The sequence below is a fragment of the Rhineura floridana genome, chromosome 6 (assembly GCF_030035675.1).
Source record: "Rhineura floridana isolate rRhiFlo1 chromosome 6, rRhiFlo1.hap2, whole genome shotgun sequence".
NCBI classification, from domain to species: domain Eukaryota; kingdom Metazoa; phylum Chordata; class Lepidosauria; order Squamata; family Rhineuridae; genus Rhineura; species Rhineura floridana.
Genome location: NC_084485.1, coordinates 102,910,393 through 102,926,954, shown reverse-complemented (window position 1 = coordinate 102,926,954; position 16,562 = coordinate 102,910,393). Strand labels below are relative to the sequence as shown.

The window sequence follows — 16,562 nt, the reverse complement described above, 5'->3', positions numbered from 1 at the left end:
TATAAATTTAATAAATAATAATAATAATAATAATTGCATTTGAGGACCTTTTCTAGTTCTCTCACAGCTGCCCTACCCAGTCCTGGCCTTCTTCTGATTTCTTGACTATTGTCTCCATTTTGGTTAATGACTGTGCCGAGGTATTGTTAATCCTTGATAAGTTCAATGTCCTCATTGTCCACTTTAAAGTTGCATAAATCTTCTGTTGTCATTACTTTAGTCTTTTTGATGTTCAGCTGTTGTCCTGCTTTTGTGCTTTCCTCTTTTTCATCAGCATTTGTTTCAAATCATTACTGGTTTCTGCTAAGAGTATGGTATCATCTGCATATCTTGATGTTTCTCCCTCCAATTTTCACATCTCCTTCATCTTGGTCCACTCCTGCTTTCCGTATGATATGTTCTGCGTACAGATTAAAGAAATAGGGTGTCTCACACCCTTTTCTATTGGGAACCAATCGGTTTCTCCATATTCTGTCCTTATAGTAGCTTCTTGTCCAGAGTATATAGGTTGCGCATCAGGACAATCAGATGCTGTGGCATCCCCATTTCTTTTAAAACATTCCATAGAGTTTCGTGATCTACACAGTCAAAGGCTTTGCTGTAGTCTATGAAGCACAGGGTGATTTTCTTCTGAAATTCCTGGCTGCGTTCCATTATCCAACGTATATTTGCGATATGATCTCTGGTGTCTCTTCCCTTTCTAAATCCAGCTTGGACGTCTGGCATTTCTCGCTCCATATATGATAAGAGCCTTTGTTGTAGAATCTTGAGCATTACTTTACTTGCATGGGATATTAAGGCAATAGTTCGATAATTACTGCATTCTCTGGGATCCCCTTTCTTTGGAAGTGGGATATATATTGAACGTTTCCAGTCTGTGGGGCATTGTTTAGTTTTCCATTTTTCTTGACAAATTTTTTGTCAAAATATGGACAGATTCAGTCTCAGTAGCTTGTAGCAACTCTATTGGTATGCCATCTATTCCTGGTGATTTGTTTCTTCCAAGAATTTTAACAGCAGCTTTCACCTCACATTCTAAAATTTCTGGTTCTTCAACATATGGTTCCTCCGTGAATGAATCTGTCATTCTTGCATCTCTTTTATAGAGTTCTTCAGTGTATTGCTTCCATCTTCCTTTTATTTCATCTCACTCAGTCAGTGTGTTCCCCTGTTGATTATTCAATATCCCTTCTCATGGTTTAAATTTCCCTTTCATTTCTCTTTTCTTTTGGAATAGGGCTCCTGTTCTTCCCATTTTGTTGTCCTTTTCTATTTTTATACCATAAGTATTGTAATAGTTTTCTTTGTCCCTATGTATTAGTCATTGTATAGTTGCATTTAGAGTTCTGACCATGTTTCTATCTCCTTTTGCTTTTGCTTTCCTTCTCTCTTTAACCATTTTAAGAATTTCTTCAGTCATCCACTGAGGTCTTTCTCTCTTTTTAACAAGCATTCTCCCCTGATAATGTCCCTGATTTCACTCCATAGTTCTTCTGGTTCTCTGTCAACTAAGTTTAAAGCCTCAAACCTGTTTTTTGATCTTTATATTCTTCTGGGATGTTATTTTAATTATATTTTGGCATTATGAGTGCTTTGTTGTTCTTCTTTAGCTTTACTCTGATTTTCGATATGATCAGTTCATGATCTGTACCGCAGTCTGCTCCTGGTCTTGTTTTTGCAGAAAGTATGGAACTTCTCCATCTTCTGTTTCCAATTATATAATCAATTTGATTCCTATATTGACAATCTGGTGATGTCCACGTGTACAGTCGTGTTTTTAGTTGCTCAAAAATGGGTTGACAAGAAACAAATCATTGGCTTCACAGAATTCAATAAATATTTCTCCTGCTTCATTTATGTCTCCTAACCCCATTTCCCCACAATTCCTAGTTCTTCTCTGTTCCCTACTTTTGCATTCCAGTCCCCCATGATTATCATCATATCTTGTTTTGGTGTGTGATCAATTTCATCCTATACTTCTGTGTAAAATCTCTCCAATTCTTCGTCTTCTGCATTTGATGTTGGAGTGTAGACTTGGATGATGGTTATGTTAATAGGTTTCCTGTTTCATCTAACTGATATCACTCGCTCAGACCTTGCGTTGTAGCTCCTAATTGCTTTTGCTACATCACTTCTCACTATTAAAGCAACCTCGTTTCTTCTTGATTTATCATTTCCTGTATAAAATATTTTGTAGTTGCCTGACTGAAAATGTCCCATTCCAGTCCATTTTAATTCACTCGCGCCAAGTATTGTAATGTTGATACGCTCCATTTTTTGCTTGTCAATTCTAACTTTCCCTGGTTCATGCTTCTCACATTCCATGTTCCTATTGTGTGCGTCGTACAACTCCAGACTCTCCTTTTGCATCTGTGCGCATCAGCCTCTGGGCTTCCTTTCGGCTTTGACCCAGCTGTGTCATTAGTCATAGCAATACTCATACTTGTCCTTTGTTCTTCCCCAGTAGCTCGGTGAGTGCCTTCTGACCTGGGGGTCTCATCTTCCAGCACTATCTCGTGTTGCATTTTGGATACTATGTTTATAGGGTTTTCATGGTAAGAAGTATTCAGAGGTGGTTTACCATTGCCTTCCTCTGAGTTTGGATGCATCTTAGTCTGGTGTCTCAGCTTTGACCATTCCACCATGGGTGCCCCTGCTAGGAGTCTAGCCTCTTGGTCTAGACTCCTGATGGCACCAGCAGCTATACCACTATAAATGGTAAGAGTGGAAAGGCCCATAACCAAATTATGGTGATATTCTCAAAGGTTTCCCTCATTATTCTTATTTGTTACATGATAACTTGGTATAAAACTAATTCTATACACAGTGGAATAATTGATAATCAGCAGCTCAAAAAATCTTTAAAAACAAGACTCTATTAATAGACCTAAGAGTGTTTTTTAAATCACATTTAATAGTTTAACCATCCTTGACTATCAAGGCTGCGGTTTAATGACTGTGTTTTTGATGCATTTTTAATGAAATGCATTTTCTCTTGTGGTCAAATTGAGTTTTAAAGATACTATATCACTAAGTAAATCACAGAAAGTGGGATGAAAAGGGACTAGAACCCCCCCCCCAGTTTAGTTAATTTAATTTTTAATTGGTTTAATTATTTAACTTTCTTTCTTATTGGACTTAGTTGCAATCCAGAAAACTTCACAATCAACCTATACAATCAACCCAGTCAACAATAGTAGACAAATGTATGTACGTGCCTCAAGTCACCATGGATATAGGGTCATGTATATACAAACACTCCACACATAGGCCTGTCTGGGTGCACGCCTGATTTCCATAATCTTCCCCTCCCTCAGAATGCGAGGAGGACAACTCACACAAGATATTATATGGATAAAAGGCCCCAGATGACATGTAGGCCCACTACTGATGTAATGTTGCCTGTAACGTAAACTGTAGTTTATGAAGCCAGGAACGAGTGTTGGGTTTGCATGCTCCCTTTCCTTTCCTCATGTGTGCTAGCTTCAGTGCAGCTATTCAGGCTTGTTTTAAACCAGAACTCCCAATTATGTCCAAAACAGGGAAATCCGGTTTAATGTTGTTTAACTAACCAGGTGATTAAGCAGGACTTAGAATCATAGAATAGTAGAGTTGGAAGGGGCCTATAAGGCCATCAAGTCCAACCCCCTGCTCAATGCAGGAATCCAAATCAAAGCATTCCTGACAGATGGCTCTCCAGCTGCCTCTTGAATGCCTCCAGTGTCGGAGAGCCCACTACCTCTCTAGGTAATTGGTTCCATTGTCGTATGGCTCTAACAGTTAGGAAGTTTTTCCTGATGTCCAGTCAAAATCTGGCTTCTTGCAGCTTGAGCCCATTATTCCGTGTCCTGCACTCTGGGACGATCAAGAAGAGAGCCCGGCCCTCCTCTATGTGACAACCTTTCATGTACTTGAAGAGTGCTATCATATCTCCCCTCAGTCTTTTCTTCTCCAGGCTAAACATGCCCAGTTCTTTCAGTCTCTCCTCATAGGGCTTTGTTTCCAGTCCCCTGATCATCTTTGTTGCCCTCCTCTGAATCCGTTCCAGTTTGTCTTCCTCCTTCTTGAAGTCCGGAGACCAGAACTGGATGCAGTATTCAAGATGAGGCCTAACCAGTGCTGAATAGAGGGGAACTAGTACTTCACACGATTTGGAAACTATACTTCTGTTAATGCAGCCTAATACAGCATGTGCCTTTTTTGCAGCCACATCACACCGTTGGCTCATATTCAGCTTGTGATCAACGACAATTCCAAGATCCTTCTCACATGTCGTATTGCTGAGCCAAGTATCCCCCATCTTATAACTGTGCATTTGGTTTCTTTTTTCCTTTTTCTGTCTTCCACGGTGTTAGCTATGCCCCCCAACTTTGTATCATCTGCAAATTTGATAAGCAAATTTGTACCTCCTCATCCAAGTTGTTAATAAAAATGTTATTAAGACTTAATATCTTAAAAGAAGAGGCGGGGCATGCTTATTTTGGTTTCATAAACCAGAATGTTGCATCCTACCAGGGCCAGTATTATTATTTTATTGTTTATTCAATGTATATCCTGTCCTTCCTCCCAAACAAGCCCAGGGTAGCAAACACATCAACAATAAAACAACTCTTAAAAAGCATCCTAAAACTAGTTTAAAAAATCTAAAAACAGTTACAAGCAGTTACTCGGGGATCTCAGGGTTTCCAGGAATAGGGTGTTTCATGTAGGCTTCTGGACAGTGAAGTGTTTCCAGAAAGACATGTAATGGGTTAAAACTGTGCAGCTGTCCAAGGACAAACTGCAGCAGGCACTGAACCAAAGGTGTATAAAGCCTTGGGAGAAAAAAATCTCAAGGTGTGGGGGGATGTTAGTCGGAGTAAGAGAATTGTATTATCGAGTAATCTTTGTCTTAGGGATCAGTAAAGATCCATCTATACATAACTTGCTGTTGTCCATCATTATTCTACGTTCGAGTGCATTCTGGATTGTTTGGCGCATTATTCTTTGGGCATATCGCTTCAGCATTTCATCGCTGCACAACAAAGGTTATGGGCCCAGACTGCCCAAGGATATAGCCCAGACTATCCGAGGAAATAACCCAGAGAGCTCAGAGAGAACAGCAAACAAAGTACAGTGTGTGCGGAGTCGTGGAGAGCTGCTGCAGACAGGATGGCAGTTTCGCTTTCGGCTAGCATGCCTCTGGAATGGCTGACAGAAACAAATTACTTAAGTTGGCGTTTGAGGATGCAAGCATTTCTGACAAAGGAGGATCTATGGCAAGTAGTTATACATGAACCCCCAACCGTGCCGACACCAGAGCAGTGGATTCGAATGGATGAAAAGGAAAGGTCATTTCTCATATTGGCAGTTGATGATTCACAGTTGCTGCATATTCAAGATAAGCCAACAGGCAGGCTTATATGGACTGCTCTTAACGAGGTGCACGTAAGAAAAACAGCCAGCAGCAAAATACATTTGGCAAGAAAGCTCTACCAGATGAGGCTGACCGAAGATGTGAAAATGTCTACACATCTTCTGGAGATTAAGAAGCTGTTTGCTGAATTGCAAGAAAGGAATGTAGTTCATACGCAATTGCAACAGGTATATATCATTCTCTCTTCATTGAATAGTTCATGGGACTCTGTAGTATGTTCATTGGAAGCAATGCCAGACAAAGGGCTGACTGTCCAGTATGTTTCGGGAAAGCTGATCCAGGAATGGGAAAGGCAAAAGGAAGCAGAGGAAAGAGAGGGAGGATCGGAAACAAAAGAAAGAAGAACTGAAAGAACTGACATAAGTACGAGAACTTTTGGAATGAAAGCCTGTTATATATGTGGTTCACATACGCATCTACAAAAGGACTGTGAGTTGAAAAGAAAAGGACGAGGGAGAAAGCCATCGTACGTGCAGCTGGTGAGTGCTGACAAGTGCAAAACGGAAAGCTGCAGAAACAAAGACAATATTGCGTGGATAGTAGACTCTGGAGCTACTCTGTATGATCACAGACAGAACATTGTTTAAAACTATGGTTCCCATGACTGAGGATGTGGTACTTGCTGATGGTACGCACAGAAAGGTACTGGGGAGGTGAACTGTAAAGTTATGTATACTTAACACTGTCATGACTGATGTATTATATGTACCAGGATTAGAAAACAACATCTTATCTGTCACAAAATTGAATTGCATGGGTTATGAGGTACTGTTTAGTCACGGAATGTGTACAATAAGCAAAGGACATAGGATATGTGCACAAGGAAAGCTAAAGAATTCACTGTTTTATATAAAAATAAGTCTCATCAGGTGTAGTCAGAGGGTGGAAAGCCTAATAATACCAAAAGGGAGTAACAGCAAAGGCCCAGACGGTGCAACAGAAACGAGCCCGGTGATAGAGTCGTCCCTGGTGTTCACCGCCGCCATAGTCGCACATGATGAGTTACAGGAGGAACCCTCCTGCATTGATGATATCAGGCAGTTGTCCATGACCGAGCAGGCCAAATGGCAGGCAGCCATGAAAGAGGAGCTAAAAGCCATAGACAACAATGGCACATGGACTCTGAGCAGTCTTCCCACAGGAAAGAAAGCCATTGGCTGTAAGTGGGTGTTTAAGAGAAAAAGGACTAGCTCAGGAGAGGTGCAAAGATACAGAGCACGACTAGTAGCAAAGGGGTTTACACAACAGTATGGTAATGACTATGATGCCGTCTTTGCCCCTGTTGTGAAGCATGAATCCATTAGAATACTCTTGAAGATTGCTGCAATGAAACACATGAAGGTCTACCATTATGATATAGGCACGGCTTTCTTGCATGGAGACCTGCAGGAGGAGATATACATGGAGCAACCCCCAGGGTTTGTAATGAAACCAGGGCTAGTGTGTAGGCTGCACAAATCATTATACGGTCTTCGCCAGAGTGCAAGATGTTGGAATGCAAAGTTGGACGAAGTATTGAGGTCTATGGGTTTTAGACGATGTAGAGCAGACACTTGTGTGTATGTCAAGACAAATGGAACAAGCACCACGTATTGTTCCGTGTATGTGGATGATATTCTGTATATATTCCACGATGAGAAAGATGAGATATACTTCCATAATAGCCTACGACAGCATGTAGATACGAAGTGCTTGGGGCCAGTGAAGCACTATTTAGGAACTGACATCATGCGTGGTGATGATGGTAGCTTTATCTGAGACAGGAAGGAAAAATAAAGCAGCTTCTAACAGAATGTGGGATGTCAGACTGTAAACCAGTAAAGACACCCATGACTGTCTCATTTCAACAGGAAACACAGGAGACACAATGCGCAGACCCAACCCTATATAGACATATCCTGGGCAAGCTACAATACCTTGTGAAGGTGACTCGCCCAGACATTTGTAATGCAGTCGGCATCTTAAGCAGGAAGGTGGAGAAACCCTCAGAAACCGACTGGCAAGGTGTCAAGAGAGTGCTTAGATACCTCCAGGGCTCAAGTAAAAAGGGGCTGGTTCTTTCCATGCAGGAACAGGGTGGCATGGACTGTTTTGTGGATGCAGACCATGTGGGTGAACTCACAAGCCGTAAGTCAACCACTGGCATAGTTATGCGGCTGCACAGGGCAGTGATCGATTGGTGTAGCAGAAGGCAAGCGGTTGTGGCAACATCCAGCTCAGAAGCTGAGTACATTGGCTTGTCAAGCGTGTGCAACGAATTGCAATGGTTCGAGCATCTGACACATGAAGTGGGAATAGAGGTTAAGAAGCCTATAAAGGTATATGAGGATAATCAAACATGTATAAGGCTAGCGACATCAGAAGCGAACACCAAGCGCACAAAACACATAAGTGTCAGATATCACCATGTCAGAGAAAGCATACAGCAGGGGTTCATCATGTTGATATATTGCAACACTGCTGACATGTTAGCGGATATCATGACCAAACCCATATGTGAAGAGAAGTACAGCAAAATGGTTACTATGCTTGGCGTGTTTAACTTGAATTAAGAATGAAAGAAGGAACTGCATATTTCACTTGTAATAAACCTAACCAAAATGAACAAATGTAACATGAATGTAACAAATGAAAATTATGTTTGAAAACTGCGTATTAAACTGCATCTTGTCTTTATGGAAAGGTGGGAGCTGTAGGCTTCTGGACAGTGAAGTGTTTCCAGTAAGACAAGTAATGGGTTAAAACTGTGCAGCTGTCCAAGGACAAACTGCAGCTGGCACTGAACCAAAAGTGTATAAAGCCTTGGGAGAAAAAAATCTCAAGGTGTGGGGGGATGTTAGTCGGAGTAAGAGAATTGTATTATCGAGTAACCTTTGTCTTAGGGATCAGTAAAGATCCATCTATACATAACTTGCTGTTGTCCGTCATTATTCTACGTTCGAGGGCATTCTGGATTGTTTGGCGCATTATTCTTTGGGCATATCGCTTCAGCATTTCATCGCTGCACAACATTTCAGCCATCAAATGCCTGGGCAAATTGAATGTTTTTAAATTCCTCCTGAAAGTCAGTAATGAAGGCAACACCATACCTCACTAGGGAGGGCATTCAAGAAACGAAGAATCACCACTGAGAAGGTGATTCTGGTTGATCCTGTCATGGGTCAACATCTACCAGGCAGCCCCCAGTAGTGGCACCATCAACCAGACTTCACCTGCCTATCATAGGGGATGAGATGGTTGATACTGGGGAAGGTGCTCTTTTAGCTAGTACTAGCATCTAGAGTCCTAAATGGTCTGGTACCTCACTGGCAGTCAGTGCAGCACTTTCAGGACCAGCAATGGTAATACTGTATTGTATAGTGGGAAAGGATATGTGTGCCTGTTCCTCCACCACCAAGTTTGTGACACATTGTTATTCATGGGGGGGGGGAATTATTCAGCTATTAAACATGCCTAAGTGAAATTTCTGAATTATGGCCCTTACAGTCTATTTTGTTGAGCCTTATTTTCAAACATACTGTAGGACACAGTGGGCGATAGCATAGGATGTAGACAAGAGATTAGGAGGCCATTGCCTTGTGTTAAAATATGAGTTATGGTTTATTTTTCCATCCAGCTTTGGTGTGATCTCTGACTATTTACATCTGTGTCAGTGGAAAGATTTCTGTAAACGCCATGGAACCTGAAGTAGAAGATTATGTAGACTTAAAAGTTGGGTCTACTTGCAATTCTATTTTTATGTACATGTAGGCATATTAGTTGGCATGATCGCCTGATATACCCCAACATGTTTTAAGCACAACCTTTACTGCTTTTGAATCAGTGTATTTATTTATCTCACACATTTATATCTTGCCTTTCCACAAGTTTTCAAGATTTAGAAATAGAAAAAATAAAATACAAAATAAAATAGACTGAAAACAATAAAAACAGTGCCAACATGAATAATGAATAAAAGCCATAATTATATCCAACCAAAAGCCTGAGAGGACGGGGCATCTTTCAGCCAGTGCCTAAAGGACAGCAAGGTAACTGCCAGGCAAATATGCTTGGAGAAAGTGTTCAGTCAATGAGGTGCCATGACAGAGAAGGTCCTGTCCGTCAGAAACTTACCTAGTGTCCAAAAGTAGGGGCAGCCAGAACAATGCCTGAGCTAACACTCTCAATACACATGCAGATTTGTAAGGCAGGAGGCATTCTTTCAGATATTTTAATCCCAGGTCATTTAGGGCTTTACAAATAAAAACCAGCGCTTTGATTTGCACCCAAAAAGAATGGGAAGCCAGTGGACAATTTTTCAACACCAGCAAACTATGATTAAAAGGTGGGCCCCAGTAAATTATCTGGATGCTGTGGTTTGAGTCAGATGAAGTTTCTGAATGCTGCTCATAGGTAGGCCCAACAATATGTCTCTTCAGTAATCTATCCCAGGTATTAGCACAAAGATAATTATGGCCAGGAAGTGCCACATGTGGAATGCCAACCAAAGGTGCTCCACACCACTGAGAGTGCTTGGGCATTTCATAAGCAAGACTGGATCTAAAGAGCCCCAAAGCTGGATCAGTATAAGGGAACGTGCAACCACATCCAAAAGAGAGTGAATGCCATCTCAACAGCCAACTGCATCATCCATCATCAGCACTTCTGTTTTATCTGGATTGAGCTTAGTTTATTAGCCCTTATCCAGCCCATTACTAACTCTAGGCAACTATTAAACGTATTCACCACTACCCTACCTAAATTAGATGAGAAGGAGAAATAGAGGTGGTGCCATCAGCATATTGATGGCACCTTGCTCCAAGTCCCCAGGCAACTTCATCCAGTAATTTCATACAGATGTTAAGTAACATGCTGTAATACAGTGTTGTAGAGAACTTTATGTATGTCCTGGAATCTTGATCATTGGTGGCAATTTGCAACTAAGGAGTCACAATATGACAGCCATATAATGTAATTATTATTATTATTTTTAGAATTGTAAGGCTGCAATTCTAAACATGCTTGAGAGTAAACTGCACTGGATACAGTGGAAGTTGCTTCTGAGTAAACTTGCCCAAGATTGTGCTGGACAGTTAGAATGGGAGTTTGAGTCCTAACTCATTCTTGTGTGACTGAACTCTGCTGATACCAATTTCAGAATTGCTTCCAGCACAGATTTTGTTGTTGTGCCTTCAAGTTGATTATGACTTATGGCAACCCTATGAATCAGTGACCTCCAAGAGCATCTGTCGAGAACCACCCTGTTCAGATCTTGTAAGTTCACCAGCACAGATTAGGGAAAGATAAATATTTGAAATAATTTGGACAATGATAGTACTATCAGCGTTGCAACTGTTTAAACACAGGCTTCTCCTTCTAAGATTCACTAAGTAGTGAGGAAAGAAGACTGTGTGGTACTTCATATATTACTTCAAAGGTACATAAAGATATGGACCTTGGGGCTGACGTCCAGGGCCTCACAGTCTTAGGAGGCATCCAAATGACAATTCAGAGAGTAGTAGATGATAAGAGCAGTGGCAAAGTGCCCCATATCAGCACCCAGGCCAGGATGGGAGTTCATACACTATCCCACTTTCAATATTGTTTGCACTTAGGAATATTTTGGGGTGGTCACACGGCTTCATTTCAAATGAGTGCATAACCTGTAACTTTTTATAACACAATTAGTTTGGTTTATTTTTGTTCTGCTTTTGTTATGCTATAGGCCCTCCAGACAACAATCATGTGGTAGCATTGGGGAAGCATTGCAAAATAACTAATAAAGCAGAATAAATCCACTAATGTACTATTATTGTGTCAAGAACATGTTACAGAATACACCCCTTCTTTAAAAAAAAAAGAATATAGGGGTAGTCACCTGGGCATGTACATAGTTACAGATACACATTTTATTATTTTTAGTTTAGAAATATATTATCTATTTCTACAACAAAATGATTCCTATTCCTGAGTTAATGTGTTTAGCATTAAGTTAACAGAAGCCATTTTATTCATGTACTCTTGATTGTACAATAATTTAAGTGAGTGTAAAATAAAAAGCTGCACATTATCAGAGTATTTCTCTTTTAAAAATCAGGATTGGAAAACTTTTTTCTTTCTCTGTCACACATATAATCAGGAATGTAATCGTTTGTAAAGCATAGAATGGCAGTGTGAGAGAGAAGTGAAATGTTAATTGTGTGCTTCACAACTGAATGAATACATATGCCTATCCAAAGGGCCCCCCCTTAAAATTACCTAGCTCCACCACTATTTTTTTTTTGTTCACAGAGACTAACAATCATATAGAAAAAAATGTACCCTATAAGGAATGGCATGAAAGTATTTTCCATTGGATAAAACAAAAACAGCAGGTCTGTTTTTCAAAATAAAGTGTGAATCGTCTTCCAAGGAACACTGGTCCTATTAAAATTCTTATCCAAAGTTTCTGAGTGCTAGTAAGTTATCTGGTGGATTTATCACACTGTTCTTAATGCTATAACCATTATGTTGATTTTGCTTTTGATGTCTTTATTGTTGCTTTTTTATTGTTGGATGTGTTGTTCATACAACTGCCCTGTAGTTATAGCGTAAAGCAACTCAGGAGTTCCTATGGAATTTACATTTAAATTTAAACTTGAAAATAAATAAAATAAAAATAAAATTTCATCTCAAATAGTAAAAGCAGACCCAGTTTTAGTCCTCTTCTGTAGTGTCTGGTATCACCAGAAGCAAACTTTTCATGCCTCCATAATCGTATCATGCATGCAACAGATTCTAGCCCTCTCACAGATTTTCCTGACCAACACTGACATCAGCAGGAGCTAGAAAAGCTAAAGGCATGGAACGTGGCCCACAACAGCAAGAATTAAATACTAGCTGTTGCCACCTTCTTTCTTAGTGCCTGAATCTCTCAGCAGTAGTTGTCATCCTCTGAAACTCAACTCCAAAGATGATATAAACATAGTATTTTGAATTTGTTTTCACTCTGCAAGTTTCATATGCACCCCTTCCTTGTTGGTGCTCATAGATTTTATCCTTCCCATTCCTAGCTGGCAATCTGTGAGACCAAGATGATAAATTGCTGGGATGGTTCAAAGAACCATGCTGCTCTAAAGTAATGCCATGTCACAGAGTCAAATGACATTCTCATTTGAACATGAAAACGTAAAGAAAAGTTGAAGGCCTGAAATCACCTCTGAAGTAACTTAGGGGAAAAATGTCACTATTGTAAAGCTAGTGCCACCCTTAATAAAGCACATTTCATTAACTCGGGCTTTCACTTTTAGTCAGACTCCTAAGTTTTCTTCAAGGCTGAGTTTGTCTGCATATGGACTACTAAAAAAGGTGTATAAAACACAGAATTCAGTTTGGTAGGTTTAAAAAAAAATTGCATATGAACTGATGCTGGAGCCCTCCTGTTTACATTGGAGAAGATTATAAAAGGAATTATATTTCCCTAGCTGGAGGAAGAAACTCTTCCCAACAGAGAAAAAGCAAGGAGCAATCTGGAAGGGGAAATGACAAGAAAACAGAGGCTCAACATCTATAAATCACCAGAAAACACTGTGCTTTTGTCTTAAACATACCTGATTGTTCCATCAAAAGATAAAGTCGTCCACCACATATTTAAGGGTGCCATATATCCTCAATTGTGGAGCTTTAAAAGGCTTTTTAAAGAAAACTCTTGCCTGTCAGATCCATTCTGTCTGGAACAGCTGCATATCCTGCACTGTGTATCTAAAGAGGATGGGGCAGCTCTAGGATGTATGCATTATCCTGGTTAACATAATGAATGAATCTGTCAGTCACTCTGTCTTGGAAGAGTACTTGCCTCCCCTCCTCCCCACTGGAACTTCAGAAGGGTTCCTTGACTATGCTCAGGGAGTCCCACTGACATCACTGTTGCTTGCTCAGCTGCCATAGATGGCAGTTGGACTGGATGGAATGGCAGGGTGCATGATGGGTATAGCACGTGTGGAATGCCTAACATGAGAGTCCACAGGTGTGGGTGACAGGAACAGTTTATATCAGTTGCTATGGAACCACGACTGGCTTACACATCTTCAGAGCCCACAGGAGGCTTGCTGAGGAGAAACAGCAGCTATTTTTTAATAGACTCTATGAAATCAATCCCTGAAGAACGTCTGGAGTCAAAGTCTAAAAAGGTTTGGCTGACTTAATGTTACATGATATATGTAAGTAAGTCTAGCTACAAGACGTAAAATTAGTGTCACTTTTCAGTCAAAGCTGATCACAAGAAACCACTCTTTAGTCACTCATTTAGGGTTGTTTATTTACCTAGTAACAGAATGACAACATCTCCACTGATCCCCCAAACTTTCTCAACAATGAAAAGTAACTGAAGTTTAAGACAGAGGAGTCTTCTGCAGCACAGAGACATTAAGAAAGAAGCTTTCCACGTTATGTTCTCCAACTGCAAAAGAAAACCTGATGTTCTTCTTTTAAAAACGTGTCTGCCTCTAGGTCTTTGGCACAAGCTTAGGGTTGGGAGGGCCAGCAATCTATTTAATGACTGCATTGACGTCAATAGCATAACTGAAATACTTAGTAAGATGCATGATTCCAACTTTCAGGGGGGTGTGTATTTCTAAGCAGTGGGAAAATGAGAGGTGGATTCTCTATGGGAAGGAACTACACTTGAAATGCAGGAAATGAAGGCAGTATTGCAACCAGTATTGTTTGAATACTGGCCAGATAATTATTGTCTGAGAGGAAAAAAGTTTAAGGATTACCTGACAAAAGATATACATACGTTTTATTTCTGGCAATTTCAGAACTATTCATTTTTCAACAGAATTAATGCATGTTTTAAATATCTATTTTTTTCCTAATACAAAGTGAGAGTTTATGCTATTGGCTGTTTCCAGCTATCTGCAGCAACATCAAGTTTTGTTATAAATGTCTCATTTGTTTTTTAAAAGTGTTACATTAAAAGTAACAATTTAGGGGCACTTTTGGGTTTCATAATCTAAATTTCTAGCAGTACGGATCCACTGTGTTATATTTTAAGAACATGGTGTAATCTAGCCAATCTAAATTCTTTTAAAGCTGTAACCCACAGGGAAAGAACCACAGCTCAATGATACAGCACACACTTTGCATGGAAAAAGTCCTCTGTTCAGTGACAGTCACTGGCATTTCCAGAGGAGATAGGAGAAACCTGTCCAAAACCCTAGAGAGCTGTCGCCGGTAATATATATACAGTACTGAGTTAGATGGGCTAATGGTCTTAAGTTGGTATAAGGCAGCTTTCTATGTTCCCTCCCACTTATTGGTGAGTGCCACTGAACTTAATGGAACTTACTTCTGAGTAGTCATATACTGGATTGTTCTGCAAGACCACTGATTAGAGTGGTGGATGCTTAACTCTCCTGTTGAAATCAGTGATACTTAAGTGCTTGATCTTGACTCGATTCTATCCGTATTTACTTATGTGATGGAGATGCTAACAATTATCAAATATTTGTTAAATTTAAATATTTAGCATGAAGCCAGCCACCATCCCACTATAAATTCTATATTAACATTTTTGGCATCTTGTACTGGACTTATTTTGATTTACATAGTAGTATAATTATTTCTGTTCTTTAAGGTGCTTTTGCCATCACAAAATCATTAATTTTATACCCCTGTATTTCTAGTATAGAGCTGACCTATATTTAAAGGTCAACTCAGATTACTTCAGATCTAGTGGATGGTGAGCAGTATATGGGTCTGAGAGACTTTGGTTCAAGTCCCACACATATTCATTCTATGGCCTTAAGGAAATCACTGCTATGCCTCAAATCCACTTCTTTTGTGCCACCTTATAAGGTTATTGGCCTATGGCCATGCTACTCTAAACATGCCCAATCTCGTCTGATCTTGGAAGCTAAGCAGGGTCAGGCCTGGTTAGTACTTGGATGGGAGACTGGCTTAGACCATAGGCTTAGAGGAAGGCAACAGTAAAACCACCTCTGAATACCACCATGAAAACCCTATGAATATATCCAAAAAGATTCATAGGGTTGCCATAAGTCGTAATCGACTTGAAGGCATATAACAACAATGTGAGGTTATTGTGCAGAAAAACCACAATCAAAACTATAAAATACTCTGCAAGTTATGTACTATAAGTAGCTATAGTATTTTACCCTACATAACTGAATGGGTGTGTGAATTAGCTGCTACATGCCAAAGTATCACTAGGCATACCCTTAGTTGGGTAAGAAAATCCTCAAAGATTGTTATGAGATTTGAGGCTATGACAGCAGATTCGCATGATTCATTTACTACAAGCACATCCAGAATCTATACAGATTGAAATAATGAGGCTCTCGAAATAGTAATAACCTTACTAATAGTAACTACCTTAGTTAACTGACAACCTAATCACTTATTTTTCTTTGATCATTCATGCACAAATACACACCAACAGAAAAAGTACATGTGTATATTGAACACATTTAATTCTTTATGTAAAGGTATGTAAGGAGTTTAAGCAAATGTGGTTTACAGAAAAGTCCACTTGAAGCAGCATGAAGGGAAAAACATAGTTTCATAATTACTCATCACAATGGAGTTTTTACTGTCCTTTAATCCTATGAGCCTTGGGAAACTGTATGCAATTTGTTGCAGATATCCACAGCCTAATGTTGCAAAGCATAACAGTCAGATACTGTATTGTTGAACATGTCATTCATTATCAATGGTGCATTTGTCTTCTTTTGAAAACAGTTGAGGGTTTTTCTCTTCTCTTCTTCCCACCCCTGTTCTTTTCTGCAACAACACATTTTTTAAAAATTATGCTGGGTCCCAATTAGACTCAAGTAATATCTTGGCAGTGCAATCTTATACGTGTCTACTCAGAAGTCAGTTCCATTGAATTCATTGAGTCTCACTGGCAGATAAGCATATTGGAGATTGCAGATTTAATCTGTAAAATCATCCATCACAGGATGCCCCTGAAGACAATTCAAGTTTTTCACTCAAGTAAAACCAGAGCTTGGAAGATTACTTTTAAAAAGTAATAAATTACAGTTACAATTACATGGCCCCAAAAGTAGTAATTACCGTTAAAATTGCCATTGCTCTGAAAGTAACTGATTACTTTACTTTTTCTCAAGTACTAATCACTACAATTACATTTCAGTTACTTTTTTAA

At 39.7% G+C, this 16,562-nt stretch overlaps 1 protein-coding gene across 3 annotated transcripts in view; it reads right to left on the bottom strand.

The window, feature by feature from the left end:
• PDE4B (phosphodiesterase 4B) overlaps nt 1–16,562 on the bottom strand; it is a 468,208-nt gene that overhangs the window by 63,607 nt on the left and 388,039 nt on the right. Inside the window, exon 1 of one of the 3 annotated variants that reach the window (XM_061633354.1) lies at nt 12,985–13,042. The exons of the other annotated variants lie outside the window; for them this stretch is intronic. Within the exon in view, the coding sequence (XP_061489338.1) occupies nt 12,985–12,997 (13 nt within the window). The 5' untranslated portion in view covers nt 12,998–13,042. Of the gene's footprint in view, nt 1–12,984; nt 13,043–16,562 lie in introns of those variants that run through there. 3 annotated transcript variants of the gene reach the window in all.